The 21,126-nt window shown below is 42.3% G+C and overlaps 2 protein-coding genes across 3 annotated transcripts; one reads left to right on the top strand and one right to left on the bottom strand.

The window, feature by feature from the left end:
• Positions 1-241: 241 nt before the first annotated feature.
• LOC115566318 (RING finger protein 145) lies at positions 242-13,136 on the bottom strand. 2 transcript variants are annotated; one of them, XM_030392147.1, is made up of 11 exons: positions 12,977-13,136; positions 8,402-8,652; positions 7,650-7,758; positions 6,555-6,646; positions 5,655-5,896; positions 5,305-5,480; positions 5,072-5,212; positions 3,846-4,028; positions 3,557-3,704; positions 2,990-3,346; positions 242-1,746 (listed from the first exon to the last, which is right to left on the bottom strand). In XM_030392147.1, the coding sequence occupies exons 2-11, from the start codon at positions 8,568-8,570 to the stop codon at positions 922-924; spliced, it is 2,442 nt and encodes an 813-aa protein (XP_030248007.1). In that variant the 5' UTR covers positions 8,571-8,652; positions 12,977-13,136; the 3' UTR covers positions 242-921. The 2 variants fall into 2 exon arrangements, with proteins under 2 accessions (XP_030248007.1, XP_030248006.1); XM_030392146.1 differs by lacking the exon at positions 12,977-13,136 and adding an exon at positions 8,867-9,170.
• Positions 11,906-21,114, top strand: LOC115566319 (probable carboxypeptidase X1). The gene is made up of 13 exons (XM_030392148.1): positions 11,906-12,325; positions 13,292-13,401; positions 14,223-14,362; positions 14,487-14,571; positions 15,623-15,773; positions 15,891-15,979; positions 16,122-16,245; positions 17,190-17,386; positions 17,505-17,684; positions 18,905-19,199; positions 19,731-19,870; positions 19,947-20,049; positions 20,162-21,114. The coding sequence occupies exons 1-13, from the start codon at positions 11,929-11,931 to the stop codon at positions 20,521-20,523; spliced, it is 2,373 nt and encodes a 790-aa protein (XP_030248008.1). The 5' UTR covers positions 11,906-11,928; the 3' UTR covers positions 20,524-21,114.
• The last annotated feature ends 12 nt before the right edge of the window (positions 21,115-21,126 follow it).

The following is a 21,126-nucleotide window of genomic DNA, read 5'->3' on the forward strand; positions in this document are numbered from 1 at the left end:
GCAAGCATCAACTCTTCCGTTATATAGATCTAATCAAAAGTAAGCAATGATGTGGGTTACTTGTACATATTTAAGTTCAGACCCCTGATGTTTTTCCAATCAAGACCTGACCAAACTAAACATAAGAAAATGCTTTGTATGTTATAACCCAAGTTTTGTCAAGTTGTTTTTTTAGCATCTAATGATGATTTATGATATTTTACTGTAGACAATTGTGAAATTATACAGTGACAAGTCGACATGTGAGCCAAAAAGTTTAATCTGGCCTCTCATATCTCGAGGCTACAGAGGTAATGTTCTGTTTAGACTTCAGAGATGTGGCAAACGATGACAACGTCACCGTGCACCTGCCACGGTTTTATTAATTAATATAAAAACTACAGAAAGAAAAAAAATGTTCACAGCAGTAATTTAATACTGGGGTGGGGGCAGAGAACCTTTGCAGTACAAAAGGCTGATTCATGAATAACAAAGACAACTGCTGAAGCTCTTCCTTTTTTTTTCCTCCACGCTGTTTTCACAAAAATGCTAAACAAAAAAGCGACCAGGACACTGGACAAAATAAAAATAAATCAAATATCACCTAATTCTCTAAGTAAACGTCTTTACCTGTAACCTGCTAGAATTAGGTGAATATTGATGCAACATAACTGCTTTATAGTTACACATAATTTCTATGAATTATACTTTTTTTTTTTTACAATTTCTTTACAGTTGTACAATAAGTGTCATTTAGCACGATTTAGTCTTAATATTCAATCCGGATGCTCGTTATCTGCTCACTGAAGCACATTCGGTACACTGTCTGGTTAAGGATACAATTATTTTTCTATTGGTACACAGAGAAGGCAAATGTGCTTTTTATTCCCCAGTATGGAGGATTACCCTTTTTTACTCCTTCAAGGCACTGATGCAGGGCAGTCAGTCTCTGTTGTCACTGTTGTCAGCCTCTTCAAGCCCGTCAAGGTCCGAGTCCGAATATGTACCGTTACCTTTATGAATCTGAGGGTCGTCATTGCAGTCTAAGAGTTTTGAGTTACATGATTTGAAAGATGTTTGGCTATCGAGGCTGAAACCAGATGCCTCAAGATTTGTATTTGTATTGTTTGATTCAGGTGAACTCAGGCTGTTCCATGATTTCGGTATCCTGTCACCATTTTGTGGCACTCTCGGACAGGAAGTGACGTTAAATTCTGCTCCGTTAGAGTCAGATTGGTTCTCCGCTGTGTTCTCATTCACAGCGTTAAGAGTCGATGGCAGAGGAGGGTCTTTGCCGCTCTCCTCAACTCGAACGTAAGGAGGAAAAGTTTTACTAGAAACGTCCGCTAAAGAGGAGCTCGACACTGGGCCGACAAATCCAACAAAATCTCCACTGGAGCTGAAGCGAAGACCTTCAGCAGCTTCTCCGTCAGCTTTATCTTCTCTCTCACGATCTCCATCCGCAAATCCTCCCGTCTGATCCTGCTGCTCGCTGGGATCAGGAGTAACAGCCTCGCTCTCGCTCTGTGTCTCTTGGGACGTGTCATTGTTCTGGTTCTGATCTCCCTCTTGTGCAGCCGGATCTGGCCCTGCGTCTCTCTGAGCTGGAGCTTCCGGTGCGTCGCCTGAAGCCTGGCTCTGACCCGGTGGCGTGGGTCTGACCGTTTGGTGGCACATGGGGCAGGTCTCCTGCACGTACAGCCACTTGCGGAGGCAGTTGCCATGGAAGAAATGTCCGCAGTATGTGATCACAGCAGAGCTCATTTCCTGTAGGGAGAGAGATATCTTATTATATTTCTTCACCTGTTGACCAGTAAAACAAATATAACAATATATACATTGCAATTGTACTCATTCAGACCTTTATACCAGTATGTTTTTTACACAATTAAAGAAATATCTTCATGTATAACATTTGCCGGATTAATAAGAAGGCCCCAATAGTGGAGAATCAGTTGCAGACAGCATTTCACAAAGTTTATAACATTTCTCTTCAGTTAACAACTCTTAAAAACACTAAATTTCTAGGGGAGTCTGGCAATATTACAGTCACTAAATTTATGGTTTGTCGAAATACACAAACAAACATCTGCTGCAAACATAGACAAGCTAAGAGAGCCTAAACACGTACTCTAGTTTGCATTGTAGTAAACCACATGGAAATAAGTCAGTAATGGATTCTGCCTGTTATTGTGGCTTCTTCTGCTGCTTGTTTTGCAGAGGACATCAGCTGAGTAGGCAGTTCTTCAATGTGGCCCAGGACACATGTGCGGACACATTGATATAAGAATGTGGTCCAGGCCTCCAGTGAATGTGGTCTGACTGATCGGAACTCAAATGTTGTTTTTTTTTACCTTGCAAGTTGTTTCTGTGCTGCTGTTACATCTGAACGTCTCCACGTAAGTCTTAAATTATCTTACCTTTTTCTTTAGACAAGATGATTTTAAAAAACAGCAAATAATTAACATCTTCTCTGCAACTGCTTTCTGTAATATCATCAAGATTTTCTGTAGCTGCTCCCTTGGTAACATGCTAGTAATAATGTCAACGACAGGTAGAAATAAAGCAAAACAATATTAACCAGTTTTAACAAAAACTCTGGCCGAGGGCCAAAGACTGTACTGTAACAGTTTAAGAAGAGGTGGAGCTAAACTGGAAAGACAGGAACAACATGCCTCACAACAGTGGTTGTCAAACCTTATCCGGCATGGCCCACTCTTCAGAAGCCGACAGCCCACAAACATTTAAATCTCTCATAATGATAGAGGAAGGAACTTCCACGTTATTATCCGAGTTGATTTTAGTGAGTAAAAGTTAGCTCTTGTTTATTTCCCCTACGTGATCAAATTCATTCAACTTAGTTTCCCTCCATATTGTTTTCCTGTTCATCCACGCCTCCCTTGTAAAAGCCACCAAGTCCCACTGTCTGAAAGGTACATGCAGTGTTAAGTAATATACAGCAGAAGCCCTCTGATGAGCTGCCTATGACGACAGTCACAGTGTGACTAACCTGGAAGCAGATGGAGCAGACGTCGTTGTGTTCCTGCAGCTGTTGAGCTGTGGCTCTGGGGAGGGAGTTAATCTTCTTTGCTGCTTCCTGTCTGAGCAGGAAGCTCCTCCAGCCAGACTGAGCTCGGAGCCAAACGTTGAAGTACGAGTGAATGATGATGACAGAGGCGCCCATCCAGCTCCACTCCCCGAACAGTGACTCCCAGGTGCCGTATGCCACCACGCAGAGCGCCACCACGAACTCCAGCACCCTGCTAACGGCGTTCACCCAGTAGATCACTTCATCCAGGCTCTCGATTGGGTCGCGACGAAACAGCTCCACCATGAAGAGGGAGTAGATGAGCATAGTGCCAGTAACCTAAATAAAGAGTAAACATTTATATTCAGAATATTTGAAAATCTAATTTTTACTTTTTGTTTTATTCTGTTTATGCATTTATGACATCGTTTATATTATTCTAACAGCATTTGGTTTGTTCCTTCTAATCTTATAAGGCATGTGCGTCAATCCAGCTTCCTTTCCTCAACATATCACAGGAAATCATATAAGGTCACCCGCTCTTCCTACCTGAAGGGAAGTCAACATGCAGCTGGACACCAATATAAGAAGCCAGAAGTCCATGTGGAAGAACTGGGAGATTTTATAAGCCATGAAAACTGGGAAAACCAGCAGAAGCAGACACATGCTGAGGCCACGGAAGTGTCTCCACACACTCCTGGAAGCACAGAAGAAACAGTAATGAAGGGAATAAAGCAAAAGAGAACTTTGGAACATGAAGCATTTCACTTTTTCACCCAGAGAGCTTCACTTTTATCTCTCCTGAGGAGGTGAAATTCACTGTTGTGGCTGTTGTTACCTGTTGCGCGATGCGCCCAGAGCCAGAATAACTGGATCTGTTATCTCGATCATCGACTGCAGGGTTGAAGTCACCACGATGAAGAGGATGATGCTGAGGAGGAAGGTGCGCTGCAGTGCCTGCATGTCTAACAGGCCAGTTTGAAGAGCGAGGAGGAGAAGCGTGACGCCCTCAGTTACACCTCTGCGGACAACAAGGGAAAGGTCAAGTCATAACAGAGCAGAAATAACACAGCACATTATACTGAGAAATGTACAGATTTAAAGTCATTTCAGGCGCTAATTTTTTATATAACATTGAAAGAAATCTTGTTTTTAAACTGTTGATCTGGAAGAGAGTGAATGGAGTTAATTATGTAATCAATTAAATAATCAACAATGATGAAAATGATTTTTAATTACCATCCTAATGATTAAAGAGTCATTCTTCCTTGAGTGTTTGTGAGGAGCACAAAGGGAGATCATTTTCTGTGATTTTGTTTGTTTTGTTTTTTTCCAAGTTTTGTTTTGGAAAGGGAATTTTCCAGATTCCAACTTCCTGAGCACAGTGACAAAGACTTTATTCCTGGAAATCACCTGAAATGTTTGTCGCTTTTATGTGACTTAGGCAGGGAGCACCCTCCAGTGGTAACAAATATTATCAAAAAGAAGTTATAATCTCACACATTCTACACAAAGACTATAAAACAAGTTGTTTGAACAGTTGAACCCACAGAGAATATCACCCAAATCTGCAGCCCTTTTTGACTTTGCAGAGCTTTATGTTTTCAGCTTATTCTGCAACTTTACTGATTTGGTTCACTCTCTTCGCTGTCACAGCGTTGTTTTCAGCCTCAGCAGACAGCTTTGTTTATCAAAAAAGCTCTAGAAGCCCACTGATCAGCACTAAAGCGCAGTAAGACACATTTGGCAATAAACTGGTGAACACAGAGGAGGATTTAGTTGCTTACAGCAACATATTTCCCTCAGGAGTCGGTAGAGCCCAAACACAAAGCCACAAGAATGAATACTGCAACCCACATTCACCAGGTGGACAGAAGCACAACTCCAAATGAATTATAATGTTGCTGAGTAACTGCTGAATGTGGATATAGTCTACTGTTGGCCAACAAGTTCAATATATCAGCTTAATAAATAGCACAAAAATGTTTTACTGCTGGATTTTTGTGGAAAATTGGCAAAAAGGGGTTAATTGGTGAGAGTACGAAACCGGAGATAACATCTCACCTGTGCATGACGTTCTCATTCTGAACAGCTGCATAACCTCCCAGGTAGAACTTGCATAGGTTGAGCAGTCCAAGAGCGAGATAGGACACCACGAAGGTCAGACCCAGAAGAGAGTACGGAGTGGCACAACATTCAGAGACACTGTAGGGTTTGAAAAACAAAGACAACATTAAATTATAAAGAAAATAAGTAATGAAGGAATAATGTGTATAATACACAGAATGACATTGCACCTTGTGAGCAGGAAGAACATGATTCCCTGATGGCCTGCTGAGGCGCTGCTAGACATGGCATCTGAGCACAGCTGGACGATGAACAGCACAAACCAAAAGACACTGAAGAGCACTGGGACGGCAAACTGGTTCCACAGAGAGATTCCCACAGCCAGGAGTCTGTACAGCTCAATCACCTGAGGGACAGAAAACCAGGGATGAGATGAGATCAGATAAGAGGTAGAGAAGTGTGAACCCACACCGTCAGTGGCTGTTTTTACAAACAAACAAACCCAAGCATCTAAAACCTCTTCAGACAAACAGGATTCCTTATAAAAAGAAAAGGAAGAAGTATTTCAAAATAAGAGCACCTCCAGCTGCAGCAGCTCTGAGTAGGCAGCCTTTACGAGGCGATATGGCAGAAAGAGATGTGAGAGGAGGAATACGGTGATTCCTGCTCCAGTCAGTCCCATGGAGAACGTGTTGACTGTTAACAGGGTGGCGTGAGGAGCAGCGAAGAGTCTGGCCAGCAGGGGGAGCATGTGAGCAGAAAACAACCACACCTTTCTGGTCTTCATCAGGAAGGCACACAGCGTGCTGAGAATAATCTGACCTGAACAGAAAATAACATATTGCATTGATACAACTGAATGAATTACACTTACACACTACTCCGATCTTTATAGTCTGAATTAGTTCAGTTTTCTGTCAGAGAGGAGTAAAAAAAAACTGAAAAATGTTCAAATTTAAGAAGCTGGCATCAGATAATTTTGAGCTTTTTCTTTTATAAAAAAAATCTCAAGCAAGCAATCAATTATTAGAATAGCTGGCAATTCATTTGATAGTTAAAAAGAATAAATTATTCAATGAATCATCTCCCCACTGTTAACTCAAACCCACAGATCATAAGTAAAAAATTCCTGAAAAGCTACGGTTTAGTTCAGTTACATTTCAAGGAAATGTGTATAAAATGATGCACAAGACATCTACAATATTACCATTGATGGAAGGGTGGAGCCATAAAACTTGGAGACATGTAATTTTCTAGTGGAACAAACTAATACAGAATATCAATCACTGTCAGACACGAAAGAAAAATGACTGATGATGACGATTTTCCAACCATAAAGCTGGGAAAGGGTGGAAAACTGTATGCTAGCAGGCCAAATTGCAGGATATTTATAGTGAAGCCCTATGAAAACAAAACAGTCCAAGAATATGAAGCTTGATGACTTTATACCACATATTTAAAGTTTGGTTTCAGGACTCACTAGTCATTGCAGAGACAAATCTATTGAAGGCCAGAGAATCAAGGTACACTGCTCCTTCATAACCGTACTGCAGCTCCTCACGAACATAATCCCTGTAAAATGAACAGAAATAAAACAGGTTTTATAATGTTTTGTGCAGTGTTTGTTGTGTGTTTATATCAGACACATCATTACAAAAAACACAGAGCACCACACAACTTCCTGAGGCTGCATTTGGCAAATTTGAGATTCTTTTGTGGACTTTGTACCAGCAGGTTTTATTATGAAATATATATTTTCTTAAATTAATAAATCCAATAAATTATAACAATTCCTGAGGTGACAGAAAAAGGTCAAATCTAGTTAATTAATTTCTCAGTTTATTTTGTATTTTTAGCTGTCTATTCACGTATTTATCAGGGTTCGTACACATTTTTCAAGGTCAAATTCAAGCACTTTTCAAGCACTTTTAAGGGTAATTTTCAAGATTTTCCAGCACCTTTTTGCTGGGGTAAAATACGTATCTACAGGAATATACATACTCGTGATTTTTTCTTATCACAATTATGTACATTGTATTATGCTGTAAACATCTAAAATTATGTTTCATAATAGCAAAAACTTCAGAAATTAATTATCCAGTCTGATCCCAATTTTGTGGAAGACAGAGTTATAATGTCAAGCACTTTCAAGCACTTAAACGAAAATCCAAGTACTTTTCAGACCTTGAAAACACAACATTTAAATTCAAGCACTTTCAAGGATTTCAAGCACCCGTACGAACCCTGATTTATATCTGTTCAGATTTATATGGTTTGGTCTTTTTATAGTAACATGCCTGAAGCCGTAAAAAGAAAACCAGGCTGTTCTCAAGTTGCAAGACAAATTAACAAGCAAGCGAGCAGTAAACAACAGTGGCCTCAACACATGATACACTTATCTGTCTCCTAAAATTAAATATCAGGCTGAAGGATACTGGATACACAGAGGGAGGGAGGGAGGGGAACTCTGGCTGCAGCCAAGCTTTTTCAGGAGAGAAACCTGATCTAGGTACAATAAATCTAGCAGTCTGAGAAGTAGTAGTAGTAGAAGGAGGAGGAGGAGGGCGGCTCTCACTTGGAAATCTGATGCCCCATGTAGAGGAGAAGGGCAGCGAGGATATGGAGGTAGAGCGTCACAATGTGCCTCAGTGGCAGAACCAAAACCACCACATTTATCAGATGACCTGAAGGCAAAAATGAAATGTTTGTGTTTCCTGTGTTCAAAGAAAACCTGAGTGAAGATAAAAAAAAATCAAAAATACACGCTAGAAAGGCACACAAGGTGCAATTATATCAAGCTCTATCATCTGATCTGCTGTACACTGTTTTCAACTGTTGATTAAAGTCTAGAGCTTATCAATAATTTGTCAGAAAATAGTTAATATATCCCTTAGTGTTTCTGGCAGCACAGAATGACGCCTTTATACATCTTGTTATGTCCAACAAAAAGTCAAAAATCCCCCCAAAAATTAGGGGGGAACTTCCTGAAATGTTTTTATTGGAACTGTGGTAAAATTCCTTTATGTGTTCACTTACGTTAGCAACAAAGATCATAGTTTCACAGAGAATTCTGACTCATGTCTGCGTTCTTGGGTTGGCAGCTTTTCAAAGAGGCTAACTGAAAGCAGCAATGTTAAGTGTTTTTAGGCTTTCACAAGACAAAAAAAATTGCATTGCAGCCTTTAAACAGACAGTGGCTTTGTTGTTAATGAAGAATCGTGATTAAATCAGCTGAACCCTGCCTGAAAACTAACTGAACAGATCAAACAGAAGTTATTGTGTCAAAAACCCACAGCTGCAATATAATTTCACCACATTCATACTTACCAACGTAGTACATGTTCCAGATGACATACTTGTATTTGAAGAGCATGTCTTCATTTTTGGCCTTGAGGTGATCCGTCAAACCTTCAATGTCACATTTATACAGCAGGTCCAGCACCAGTATGCTCGGCACCCTGAGGGCAACGTTGGCCAACTCTTCCAGTCGAGGCATCTTTGAAACCAGCTGTGTATTGAGCCTGTGTGTCACATGCTGTTAGCTAACCCGTACACTGTTTTGCTCGTCTTCTTGTCATCTGGAAAACACCCCAAAAAACACAAGTTAGGCTCATGAGAGCCACGCATGGAATCCAAGGAAACAGCAACCAGGCCGTGATTTCCCGCTTTAGCGTCAAATTCAAGCCATTAATCAACTCTAGAGAAGTGCAGCAGTGAGCTTGTAATGTCAGATATCACAGTGGTGAAGCTTTTTGTAAGCTGGTGTGTGTAAAGTGACAGTGGTTCACTTACTTTGCACAGTGACAGACATCACAGCCGAACAGCCATTTGCTAGCTAGTTCCTGCTGCTGGTTGTTAGCTTTCACAGCGACCAGCAACATGTTTTTACAGCGCCGCGAGACAAATATTTAATTTATTCTGCAACTGCCGCTTGTCGGAGATACTTAGAAGAAGCCGCCATGGAGAAAGTGAAATTAAAAAGCTCAAATTAAGCGATATCGGTGTGAGTAAAGACACTTCAGATGCAGTGTTATGATTCCGCTCGCTTGCGTGGCCATTTCCCGTGTATACGTCACGGAGAAATGCACCAATCAGCTTCAGGCTCTTCTTCTTCTACGGCCATCGGGTTCAGGCATTCTCGATTTCAAAATAAAAGCTAGAACTGGTGTTACTACTCTTACAGTGCACTTTTTAGCAACATGATGCAACTTAGACCATCTTAGCTGCCATTTTTGTATACAATTGAATTAAATGTAGAAACAAAATATCATAAATTAACGTTCATGTGTGTTTCTAGTCAGAAATTATATATTCTTATTATTTCTTTGCTGTGTTTGGGCTCCCAAGATGAATTTGGACAAGATGATGAACTTACAGAACTCCATGTAGTTTCTGTATACAAACCCTAAACAAACAAACATCACAGCCATGGCAAGACGTCAAGGAGAACCAGAAAATGTCTTTTGCGAGGTATGACATAGCTATATAATGCCATTAATGAGTCTTTGTTCAAACTTCTCAAGTCCACAAGATTTATTACGGGGGTTGTAAGAGGCATACATTTGGGAAACACTGGGCTTATATTGCAATGATAAATGTGCTATTTCACAAAATGCTGCAAACTGGAGGCACAACAATCAGTGTTATTTTCTCGACCAGTTTCCACACTTCCCACATTGGACAAACGTGTATACAAACGATTTCTGTCCTTATAACATTTGTGATTAGATTTTGGACGGAAACAGGAGAATAAAGATATTCCTGAACCTGTCTAAAGCACAATGAAAGACATAATGTTTCACAGAAAATCCAAATGTATGCCTCCATCATCTTGTATCTGACGTGTTTTTGACATGACTGGACATTTGTTGTATTTGTGTCTTTTCCTACCATCGTCCATCTGTTGTCAGCATTTGTTTTCTCTCTGTCCCGAAAGCACTGCACGGCTGTCGTCTCCACACAGACTCTCTCAGATAGAATGTCATCCTGTCTCCCCAAACAAATAAACTATTAAGTTAAATCCCCAGAACGAGCAGTCGAAATCACAGTATCTTTCACATGACTGCCCTGTTAGGATAATACATTTTGCTGCAAAGTGTAGATGTTATAACTGTTAATTCTCCGAAAAAGAGATGACTAATATAAAGAAAGTGAATTTCCTGACTGTGTGGGTGAGAGGCTGCACGGCTCTCATCTTTGTCTCTACATCTAGAGAGGAAATGTTACTCATGCCACGTTGTTCACAGTTGATTTTACAAAGATATCCTTGCATGAAATCTCTCTCTTAAACTTCAGACACTTCTTATCTCCTTTAGATGATCAAGAATATACCATGGCCTTAGTAATGGAATGATGCTCTTAGAAATAAAACATATATTTTCCTCCCAAACACACAGACGTGTACTGTATTTACAGATATATGATGGATGTACAAGAACTAATATCTTTGACTTTAACGAACTACATACGAGTGTAAGTGTATGACACTTAATGAGGTGTTGACACTCGGTTTAATGTCATCATTTCGACTGAACTTAAATTAAAATGGCTTTCTTGGTCTCTTTTATGTTCAAAGGCAGAATTACTGCCGTGAAGCTGAGCAGTAGTTTAAATATTTACAAGCGTTACGCGACTCAATGCTGAAGAGAAGATGATTAAAATGCTCTCAGAGAGGCTGGCAGCGAGAAAATGAGCCAAACTTGGAAACACAAACAAAAACAGCATCACTGTATATACTGTCTATGTCGACAGGCTCACAGACCATCTGGGAACAAGTCATATACAGCTGAGTGAGGGACTCCTTGTTTGTCTAAATGTCGAATTGCATTGCAGCATATTAGTTCTGCCAGATGTTGACAGCCAAAGTGAGTAAATCTCACGGCAGAGCGACTTGAATACGACACAGATGTGATGGTTTGCTGAAAAACTGCAAATGTGTGGTTTGGATGGAAGCAGAGAAACAGGGGATGGCGCGTTCCCAGTAAGCGTTTGTCACGTTCAAACTAATCTGTCTAATCTGTGCTGCTGCAATAAATCTCAGCATCTTTCTCCGGTTCAATAGATGGTGAACATGCTGATCTTGACACAGATGCATCTTATATTGTCATTAAAATGGTTCACATTGTCTCGGGTCATGATTCAGGAGCGCAATAAGCTGGAGACAATGCTGAATGAGTAAGAAGTTTCTCAGAAAGTCAGAGCAGCAGAGGGAAGCGGATGTGAATCATGAAAAATAGAATCAAAACATGTCCAAATTTATAGCTTGGAGTGGCCTGAAATTTCGAAAGGCAGGATGTGCGGGAAATTGGGTTTTGAAATCTGGGAGAAAAAGTTGTTGTTGTTAACAGGAAGCTCCAGCAACTCTGGACAAGCACACATTATATGTATTTTGATAACGTGGAGCCACCAAACCCTGAAATAAAGAAGTAAAAGTTGAAGAAATGTAAGCTGATCAGTGAAGAAGACAAACTTTGAGGTAATTGGTTTCCTCACTCTCTAAAGTAAAGTCCCTTTGTCAGATTTTACAGTGTAGATGAAAACTTTAGGCATTCAGAGCCTCAAAGTCTCTGGGCACAATGAATGACTAAGAATAGAAAAATTCATGCTAAAGTAGAGTAATAATCCCTCTCTTAAGTACAGTACTTGAGTGAATGTCCTTAAGTTACTTTGCAGCACAAGCGTGGGCCTATATACTGATATATGGGTCACTGGTTCACGCACAACCCACATTATGTAACTGCAATAATGTCTGTTTAAAGTCACTTTTTTTTTGCAGGACTCTGGCTGGAATTTCAGGAGGGAGGGTGAGGCAGGGGAGGTGGGATTGAGGAGGAGGAGGAGGAGGACGGATGTAGATGGAGGTCTGGCTCTGTCAGATCCACATAAACTGCTCTGGGAGTTTTTTTCCCCCCACTCTGCGGCAGCAAACAAAGAAGAAGATGGAAAAGTCATTGCTCGTGTTGGCTGCAGTGGTTTTTCTGGGAGGATTTTCAGATGCAGCTCTGACTGAAGATGCATCAACTCAGAGTTATTATTTATTAAACATCACGACGACTACGGCCGAGTCCGTCACCGAGGACCACAGCACAGACAGACCGACTCCGACCACGGCTCAGACTACATTATCCACCACCACTGTCAGAGACAAACAGCTGGAAAACAAAAACACCAACAAAGAAGACAGCAAAGAAGACACCAAGAAAAAAGAAGAACCAGATGTCAAGAAGACAGGGGAGGAGAAAACCACACTGGGTAAAATAGAACAGTTTTCTTTTTACATGAAGGCGTGAGAATCCAGGGAGACTTCAAGCTGATTTAACCCAGATATCAATGTTAACTGACAAAGCAGTTAGGTGCAATGAATCAATGATGCCTTCAGGGACACGCAGAGCTCCTGATATCTTCAAGTAGGCTGCTCAGATCTTGTACTTGAGTAAAAGTAACATTACCACAGTGTAGAAATACTCTGTTACAAGTAAAAGTAGTGCATTAAAAGTTTTACCATTTATGCATCAGTGTGTTAAAATGTCCAATTTTGCAGCTTTTAATGCTGGAAATATTTATCATGTACTTTATATACTGTTTTTTATCTTAATCTATGATTATATATCATTATTTACTCGCTTATATGATTTTTTTAATTCATAAAATGAATCTGTAAAGTAACTAGTAAGTAAAGTTACTGGAGTAAAAAGTACATTTTTCCTCCAAAGTTAATTTAGGAATAAATAGAAAAAAATAAAAAAAATCAGCCAATGAAGATCTTTCTGTTCATAGTGCACCTTTAAAAAAACAAACAACCTTGACCTAAAGAGAGCAAACAAAGGTATTTTGCCCGGCCTGTACCAGTAGTGTTTATGATTAATAGGATTGTTATTGCCTCTTCCCAAAACCATAAAATACCTTCCAGCTGTGACTCTCGTCTCCCTGCTCTGCTGGACGTTTGCCTTCACTCTCTCTTGGCCCTCAGCTTTGTCTCAGATTACATTCGAACCCTCCTTGAATTCACTTATCTGCGGTTTCCTTTGGAGAGGGCCTCCAAACTTCCACTGAACCGGCGGATGATTAGAGATATTCCACATAACTGCGGGGACCTCTTGTTACATCAGCCGGGTGTTTGCTTACTCAGAGAAACCAGAAGGGGAGTTTTTAACCCCTCAGTATCACCAGACAAGCTCAAACACAAGGATTTTCATCTCGTGTTTATTTTCTCTCCAGACTGTCCTCCCCTCGGCCTTGAGTCCCTGCGGGTCGATGACAGCCAGATGCAAGCGTCTTCCTACCAGCGGATGGGTCTGGGTCCTCACAGGGGGAGGCTGAACATCCAGGTGGGTCTAGATCTGGATCACACTTCAAACACAAAGTACAGAGAACAGCTTTCTTATCTCCCCCGTATCTGCCTGGATGTTTACCCAGGAAAAGGGGAACTCTGAGTCGGGTACATGACCCCAGGTTGTCCCTCCTAACTGCCTGGATCTTTACCCAGGAATGGAGCTCCATGTGGCGAATAATGTGCATACATCCCAAACATTCCCATGGTTCTCTGGTTCTCCAAAGGGTGTCAGGAAATGGATGATACCCGACAGCTGGCGCCCACAGGCGGGGGAAGAAGCCTCAGAAAGGGTCAGATTAACTCAAGTCAGGACGGTCATCCAAGTCAGAAACTCGGCAAGATCCATGACGCCTGACTTCTCTTACTTTATGTAGTGGTTCTGTTGTGAAACATGCTGTACCAGCAGTGTCGTAGTCGTCATTTTCATTTCCATTCTGTTGGTGTATGATTGATAGAAGTCTTTGTGAACATGCCCACTGCTCCTGTCGCTTTTTAGGTGGCTTAAGCTGTTAAATCAGCTGCAATAGTTGCTTGTGATCTTTTATTAGCATTTAAAATTACCACTGTAATGAAAGCCGCTGATTGGCCTTGCAGTAAAGAGCCTTCTTGTCGAGTACAGTAAAGTGAGGAGCCAGCAGTGCGATTCAACGCGCCAGCCTCCCTCTTCGTGTTCTGCAGGCTGAAAGCAATTATTTAACAATCAGGGTCAAAACTGAAATCTTATGCAACGATTCAGACAGAGGCTGAGCCAGGCGTGTTTCTGATTAATGGATTCCACAGCTGACCTCGAAACGTCTGTGTAACATGTGTTTGCAGTCTGGCATCGAGGACGGCGACCTGTACGACGGAGCCTGGTGTGCTGATTATAAGGACCAACACCAGTGGCTGGAGGTGGACGCGCTGCACCTGACGCTGTTCACTGGAGTCATCCTGCAGGGCCGAAACTCCATCTGGAGGTCAGGTAGTATCAGGATTCAAATCTGAAGAGTTTAAGGCCCAAAATGGAAAGAAAGGGATGCTTGAAACACAGAAACAAGATCACAAGATGATAGCATATTAACGTTTTGGTCTTCATTCCAGTTGGGACTGGGTCCACACCTACAAAGTCCAGCTGAGTAACGACTCTGTGAACTGGGAGCCCTGCATGAACGGGACAGAAGAAGCAGTAAGAACAACCTTTTTTGTGTTCTCTGATTTGAGGAATGTTTTCTACCGTGACCGTTGGACCTCACACAGATGGAAAACAGATTTTCGAAGCGCTTGAGCCAAAGTGAAATATGTTCTGCGAGTAAGAAGAGAGCCACTCAAATAACAGAGAGCTCAAAATGAAAACAAATAAAGGGCGGCAGAACACTGGAGTTTTACGGTTGGCATAGTAAACATTGACCTTAATTGCCTCTAAAATGACAAAATTAAGGTGTGTAGTCAAAGTTAAATACACCTCGATGAACCTTGAAACCTGCAACTAAAACTGAAGGGACGTCTTCTGTTCAGCGCCACACATGAGTGAGTTGGACAGTCAGAGTTTTTTCCAAGGAGCTGGAGGAGAAACAGAAAATTCTTTGCCCCGTTGTAGTTCGTAAGGTTTTCCCTAACGAGGTTTTGTCTCCGTCCCGTTTGTTTGTCTGTTGGTCCGTTAAGATCTCAAAGACTAACATTAAGGTCAAGAAACAAATAATTAGCTCTTGGTGTGTCGATCCAGGCGCAACTTTGACTCTTTTCCCTCTTATTATGAGTCACAGCTGGAAAAAATGTCCCATCGATTCTCTACAAGTTTGTTTCTTTTGGTTAAACTCTAAAAGCCAAAAGATTAACAAGAGTTTTCAGCCACCATGTTCTTCTTCTTCTTCTTCTTCATCGCCATCTTCCTCTTCTTCTTTCTTACTGTGACTTACAGCCAATTGGAGCATTAACGCCACCAACTGTCATGTTAGATTGTTTATCTTGATGCCAGTGCAGTGTTTTGTGGCCTTAAAGCCAGTAGGATTCATCTTCTGACAACCACAAATGTCAGTGTCGTACAAAATTGAACAATAATCCATCAAAAATATGTTGATATACAGTCTGGAATACAGTAACGATTGTGAAGGTTGTGCAGTCCTGGTGGTTGTAGGTCATTCTGTCTCTAATTGTTGTCTAGCTTTATGTGTAAATGTTGTAATTTTTACAGGGGATCCAAAAATATTCAAACCAAAGTGTCCCATTGAATTGCACAGATCTTCGAAGGAAACCAGAATCCAGAAACTCCGATCCTCGGACTCCTTCCTGTTCCCACCGTCGCCCGTTTCATCCGCATTAACCCCCAGACCTGGTACTTCAACGGCACCATCTGCCTCAGGGCGGAGATACTCGGTTGCCGAGTTCATGGTAGGAACAGATCTCCAAGTTTTTGACAGTAATGATGATTCACTTGATAATAAGATTCACACTGACCGATACGTTGCCAGGTGGTCTTTCAGGAGTTAACGCTCTCTTTCCTCGTAGACCCGACTGACATCTACGCCTCAGAGCGAGAACTCGGATCAAAAGACGCTCTGGACTTCAGACACCACAACTACAAAGAGATGAGAAAGGTTAGAGCGATTGAGTCTGCGGGGCCACAGATGCGTGATGAGTAACCGTGGTTCGCCCGAAGCCAATACCAGAGGTTTTACTCAGATTCAGTTGTCAGATTTAACCCTTTAAAGAGTCCAACTTGTCCTCTCAACCCTGAAGCTCATGAAGTCTGTGACGGAGGAGTGCCCGGACATCACCCACGTCTACACCATCGGGAAGAGCTACATGGGCCTCAAACTGTACGTCATGGTGATCTCAGATAACCCCAGCAAACACGAGCTAGGTAAGGAAAAGTGATTCAGCCCTTCTTTTATGAGTCGAGATGACATTTTAAAGTCTAACAGAGTTCGTAGAGAAGTTATCCTGACGGTGTTCAAACAAGTTCATACTGGGATTCTCCAGTTTCAAAAACCATGAAATCTCAGTAACACTTTGTATATATTAAAAGATTATTAAGGACAAAATGGCTTTTAAACAAGATAAATGCAGCATAAAAACTGCTTTGTGAGACAGAAAACAAGCACATATTGCCTTGATTTAAGACATTTAATCCTGCGTGGTTTTCGTTTTTTGGCGGCGTGGCTGCTCAGAGGCCCCTGCTGGTTCAACATCCTCCGGTGTTTATACAGGCTTGTCTCTTGAGGGAGGCTGAGGCGTATCATAAAAAGGGGGCCTCCCGCGTGTAAACACACTGATAAAGGGTTGAAATCGGAGACAACTCTCTCGCCACCATACAAGACAGATTTCTGCGTGATCTTGTCCTCAGATGCCGGGTTTTCTCGCCTCTACATCTGCCAAAGAGTTTAAATAAATTACGTTGAGGGCAGATTTTTTCCCCTTCTTCTTCTTCTTCTTCTTCTCGGACAAATGGCATAAACACTCAGGAAAGATGGGAATCTAGGTTATTTATAATGTCAGCAGCTGATTCAAATTTCGGTGGTTTCACTGGCGCCAAATCTAAGAAGGAGAGGGGCACCAGCCAATGCAAATTTTCTGCAACTCATGCATGATCATTGGCAAAGTGCTGTGAGCCAGATCAACGCTGTTTCCTCACACAATATAAAAGGTGTTGAAGGTTTTATCAGAGAGGTTCCTGATGTGCCTCTAGCCCTGACTCTCTGATCGAATCCAATAAAACGCTGCGGGTGCTTGATGTAGAGTGTGACCCAGACTCAACGTTTATTACTTGGCACGCAAAGTAAATGTCTCTATTTTCTCTTTCGGCAGGCGAGCCCGAGTTCCGCTACGTGGCGGGGATGCACGGCAACGAGGCTCTGGGCCGAGAGCTCGTCCTCAACCTCATGCAGTATTTATGTAAAGAATACAAGAAGGGGAACCAACGTGTTGTTCGGCTGGTGACCGAGACCCGAATCCACCTCCTGCCCTCTATGAACCCTGATGGATATGAAGAAGCCTATGTGAAGGTTGTTAAAGTTCAAGTAACTTTGTGTAGATTTAACGGATATGTCTCTGTAGTTTGCCCCTAATTTGAAATGAATGCTTTATACAATTGTAGTTATTAATTTCTGTTCCTGGTTGCAGGGCTCAGAGTTGGCCGGCTGGGCTGATGGACGATACAGCTTTGAGGGAATCGACCTGAATCATAACTTTCCTGACCTGAACAACATCATGTGGGATGCTCAAGAGACGGCAGCAGATACGTCCAAAGTCTCCAACCACTACATCCCCATCCCAGAGTACTACACCAAAGAAGACGCGATGGTAAGGATGCGTAGCTCAATTCTTAAGTCGTAGAGTCGTACGAACACCTGAAAATAAGAATCACTGTGTTTTCATTACCTTAGAATGACTTTTATATCTACAGAGAGAGTAGCTTCTCTTCCACACACTCCGCCATGTTTCTACAGTAGCCCAGAGCCGCCAAACCAAACCAAACACTGGCTCTACAGAAAGCCTTTTGCCTTTTTAGCGACTCTCAGTCATCCAGGTCGTTGTAATTCCAAGTGCTGTATCGTAGGCAACTGGACTTTTATCAGTTTCTTGAAGAGGATTCACTTCTCATCTAAGAGGTTTCTTCAGTTCTACCTAACTGGAAGGGAGTTGCAGGCTGTGTGGGAGTGTCCTCACAGAGTCTTTAGGGCCACTGGTGAGTTGTTGACCTTACTGGCCTTCATGTGGGATGGTAGAGGTAGTTGAGCCCAGATGTGAATGGTTGTTAAGCTGTCTGGGGAGGGAACTCAGTACAGCATTGTAGGTGGATGAAAAGAAATTTCAGTGAACATTTAAATACGTACTAAAGTACAGCAGATGATTAAATGTGATTTTTTTACATTCCATCTATGAAACAACCCAAAAAATAATAAAGTCTTTATTGATGTGACAAGCAATACAGATTGCTGACTAAGTTTGGGGATTTAGGTGAAGCACCAGGGCGTAAGATTTCAAAAAAATGTGTTTATTTGGCACCATCTGGTGGTGTAAAGAAACAACAGCACTGTGGCAGGCAGCAACAAGAATCACATAACTTTATAAAACAAACACAAGGGACTTTTCTGCTGTCTGAGAAGAGGAAAGAGAATTTAATGAAATACAGATGGTTGCCTTAAAGAACCCGACTCTTTAAACAGTGACTGAGTGAGTCTCCAGTTCATTAGTGGATAAATGTAGGTCACGCTGAGAGGCACTTTTTGAGGGTAGTGTGTGAGGACGGTTTCAGAAAAGGAAAATAATGTTTCCACTGCAGCAGCAGCAGCAGCAGCAGCATGCAAACCTCAGATCAGGAAGTAATAAGAGCCAAGAGGGCTGTGGTTTTCCTGGAAACATTGTCACTCAATGTTGGGTAACAGTTTGTTAAAGGTCACCACATGTTGAAAACTCTGCCTCCAGATAACCAGGTATTGATAAATGGAAATATTTAAAAGTACTATTTATATATGAGTTTCTCCTGATTGTTACGTCACAATGTTTTCCCTCCCTCTCAGGTTGCACCGGAGACTCGTGCCGTCATCAGCTGGATGCAGGACATTCCCTTCGTCCTCAGTGCGAACCTCCACGGGGGGGAGCTGGTGGTCACGTACCCCTTCGACTGCACCCGGGACTGGGCCCCTCAGGAGGACACCCCCACGGCGGACAACGCTTTCTTCCGCTGGCTGGCCACCGTCTACGCCTCCACCAACCTGGTGATGGCCAACCCCGACCGCCGCATGTGCCACTACGAGGACTTCCAGGCGCACAACAACATCATCAACGGAGGAGCCTGGCACACCGTCCCCGGCAGTGAGTCAGCTCAGACTGAACTATGGAAACCAGCTGAGGAGAGTTAGGAGGAGGAGAGGATGTTTCAATAATAAAATTGCATAGTGTGCAGCAGACAGTTATCAGCGTAGTAAGTGATAACTGTCTGCTGCTGCTGCTGGCTGGTTGGTTCAGTCTCCTCCATGAGAGTAAGCTGAATATCTGGGGTATGGACAAAACAAGACAGTCCCATCAGAAAGTTGAATTGAAGTTGAATTCTGAGCAACCTCGTCATTATGTCCAAACGCTGCATCATTATGGTGATTGGTCAATTTTGCAGAAAAGTTGTGGTGATTGTGCAAAATTGCGAGGTCGTGCAGAACGTGGGACTGATTACAGGACATCATGTTCTTGATCTTTGGATGTTAAATTATATATTTTACATTCCCTTGCAACTGTTTTTTTCTTTTTTTCTTGAGCTCACCTGAGAAAGAAGCCTTTCAATCGATTCTTTGAGTCAATAAAACTAGTAAATATCTTTCGTATGTACGTTGTTCTTTGTTGTTCCTGCAGGTATGAATGACTTCAGTTATATGCACACCAACTGCTTCGAGGTGACCGTGGAGTTGTCCTGTGACAAGTTCCCTCATGCCAGTGAGCTTCCCGTCGAGTGGGAGAACAACAAGGAGTCTCTGCTGGTTTACATGGAGCAGGTCAGTCTGCAGAGGAAATCACACAAGTCAGCAGCAGCGGCAGCTGTAGATCGATAACTTTCTCCTCTTCCCTCAGATTCACAGAGGGATTAAGGGTGTGATCAAAGACAAGATGACCAAAAAAGGAATAGCAGACGCTGTGATCAAGGTGGAGGACCACGATCATGACATCCGATCAGGTCTGACCCTTGATTTCATTGATCTGTTGGTTCTCCTTTCTACTGGAACATGTGTAGCTATGTAGAGACAAAATCAATCTTTATTTTTGTCCATGCATTTTGGTGTCCTTAGCTGCTGATGGAGACTACTGGCGTCTCCTGAACCCGGGCGAGTACAAGGTGATAGTCTGGGCCGAGGGTTACTTCCCGTCCGTGCGTCACTGCCGCGTTGGGATGGAGCCACGTCCCACCATCTGCGACTTCACCCTGACCAAAACGCCCATCCAGCGGCTGAAGGAGATCCGGGCCAAAGGAGGGAAGATCCCCCAGGACCTTCAGCTGCGTCTTCGGGCTCTGAGGCTCCGCAAGCTTCGCGCAACCACCAAGGTCATAAACCGCCGCAGGGAGAGTCAGCGAGAGCAGCAGGAGCAGCGGAGGAGAGCTCGGTCCATCGGAGCCCGGAGGTCGCAAGGAGGAGACGGGATCAGGGGCTGAAGAGGCCGCAGAGACAAGCTGGATGATGGGTTGATTAGGTTCAGTTCAAACGGAGAAACCTGACCTCTGGGTTTAGTGACGTGTTCCTATTAAAGGGTCAGTTCACCCAAATTACAAACATGTATCTTTCTGCATAGGGTCAGTGTTTTCAAGACAGGCAGACAGTTTATCTGGTGAGGAGAGATTTCTAATTCCACCAATGTGACGATCACAGATTTAAGATATTGAAACCGTGGTGTGTTTGGGTGTACTGACCCTTTAAGGCAGATTCAACTATGACAGTCATACAAACTCTAACAGAACTTGACAGGATACTTTAAAAAAGCAGGGTTTTAATGGATATCTACACATCCATGGACAGGCGGACTGTTTTATTCGACATTATAGCTGAGGACGCTGTAGTGTTCGTTGCTTATCCGGAAGACGACTGAGTTGAGAATTTACCTGTCAGCTGGTCTGATATGTGACATGTTTTTTTTTTTCTAACACTGTGTCTGTTTTTCTTTGACTAAAGTCCAAAAGGACAATAAAATCTCAAATAAATATGACTTAATTGTGTTATATATATTAAAGTGCCTAGATATAAATCAAATAAGTAGGCCT

Source organism: Sparus aurata, chromosome 16, assembly GCF_900880675.1.
Source record: "Sparus aurata chromosome 16, fSpaAur1.1, whole genome shotgun sequence".
NCBI lineage: Eukaryota > Metazoa > Chordata > Actinopteri > Spariformes > Sparidae > Sparus > Sparus aurata.

Bases quoted from the DNA above. Each gene is read 5' to 3' on its own strand.
- LOC115566318 (XM_030392147.1), bottom strand. From the start codon at position 8,570: ATGCCTCGACTGGAAGAGTTGGCCAACGTTGCCCTCAGGGTGCCGAGC. The intron at 6,647-7,649 runs GTGAGAGCCGCC...TTCATTTTACAG, and splicing joins ATGGGGCATCAGATTTCCAA to GGATTATGTTCGTGAGGAGC. The intron at 5,897-6,554 runs GTGAGTCCTGAA...TTTTCTGTTCAG, and splicing joins ATTTGTCTCTGCAATGACTA to GTCAGATTATTCTCAGCACG.
- LOC115566319 (XM_030392148.1), top strand. From the start codon at position 11,929: ATGGAGGTCTGGCTCTGTCAGATCCACATAAACTGCTCTGGGAGTTTT. The intron at 15,980-16,121 runs GTTAGAGCGATT...TCAACCCTGAAG, and splicing joins ACTACAAAGAGATGAGAAAG to CTCATGAAGTCTGTGACGGA. The intron at 17,685-18,904 runs GTAAGGATGCGT...CCTCCCTCTCAG, and splicing joins ACACCAAAGAAGACGCGATG to GTTGCACCGGAGACTCGTGC.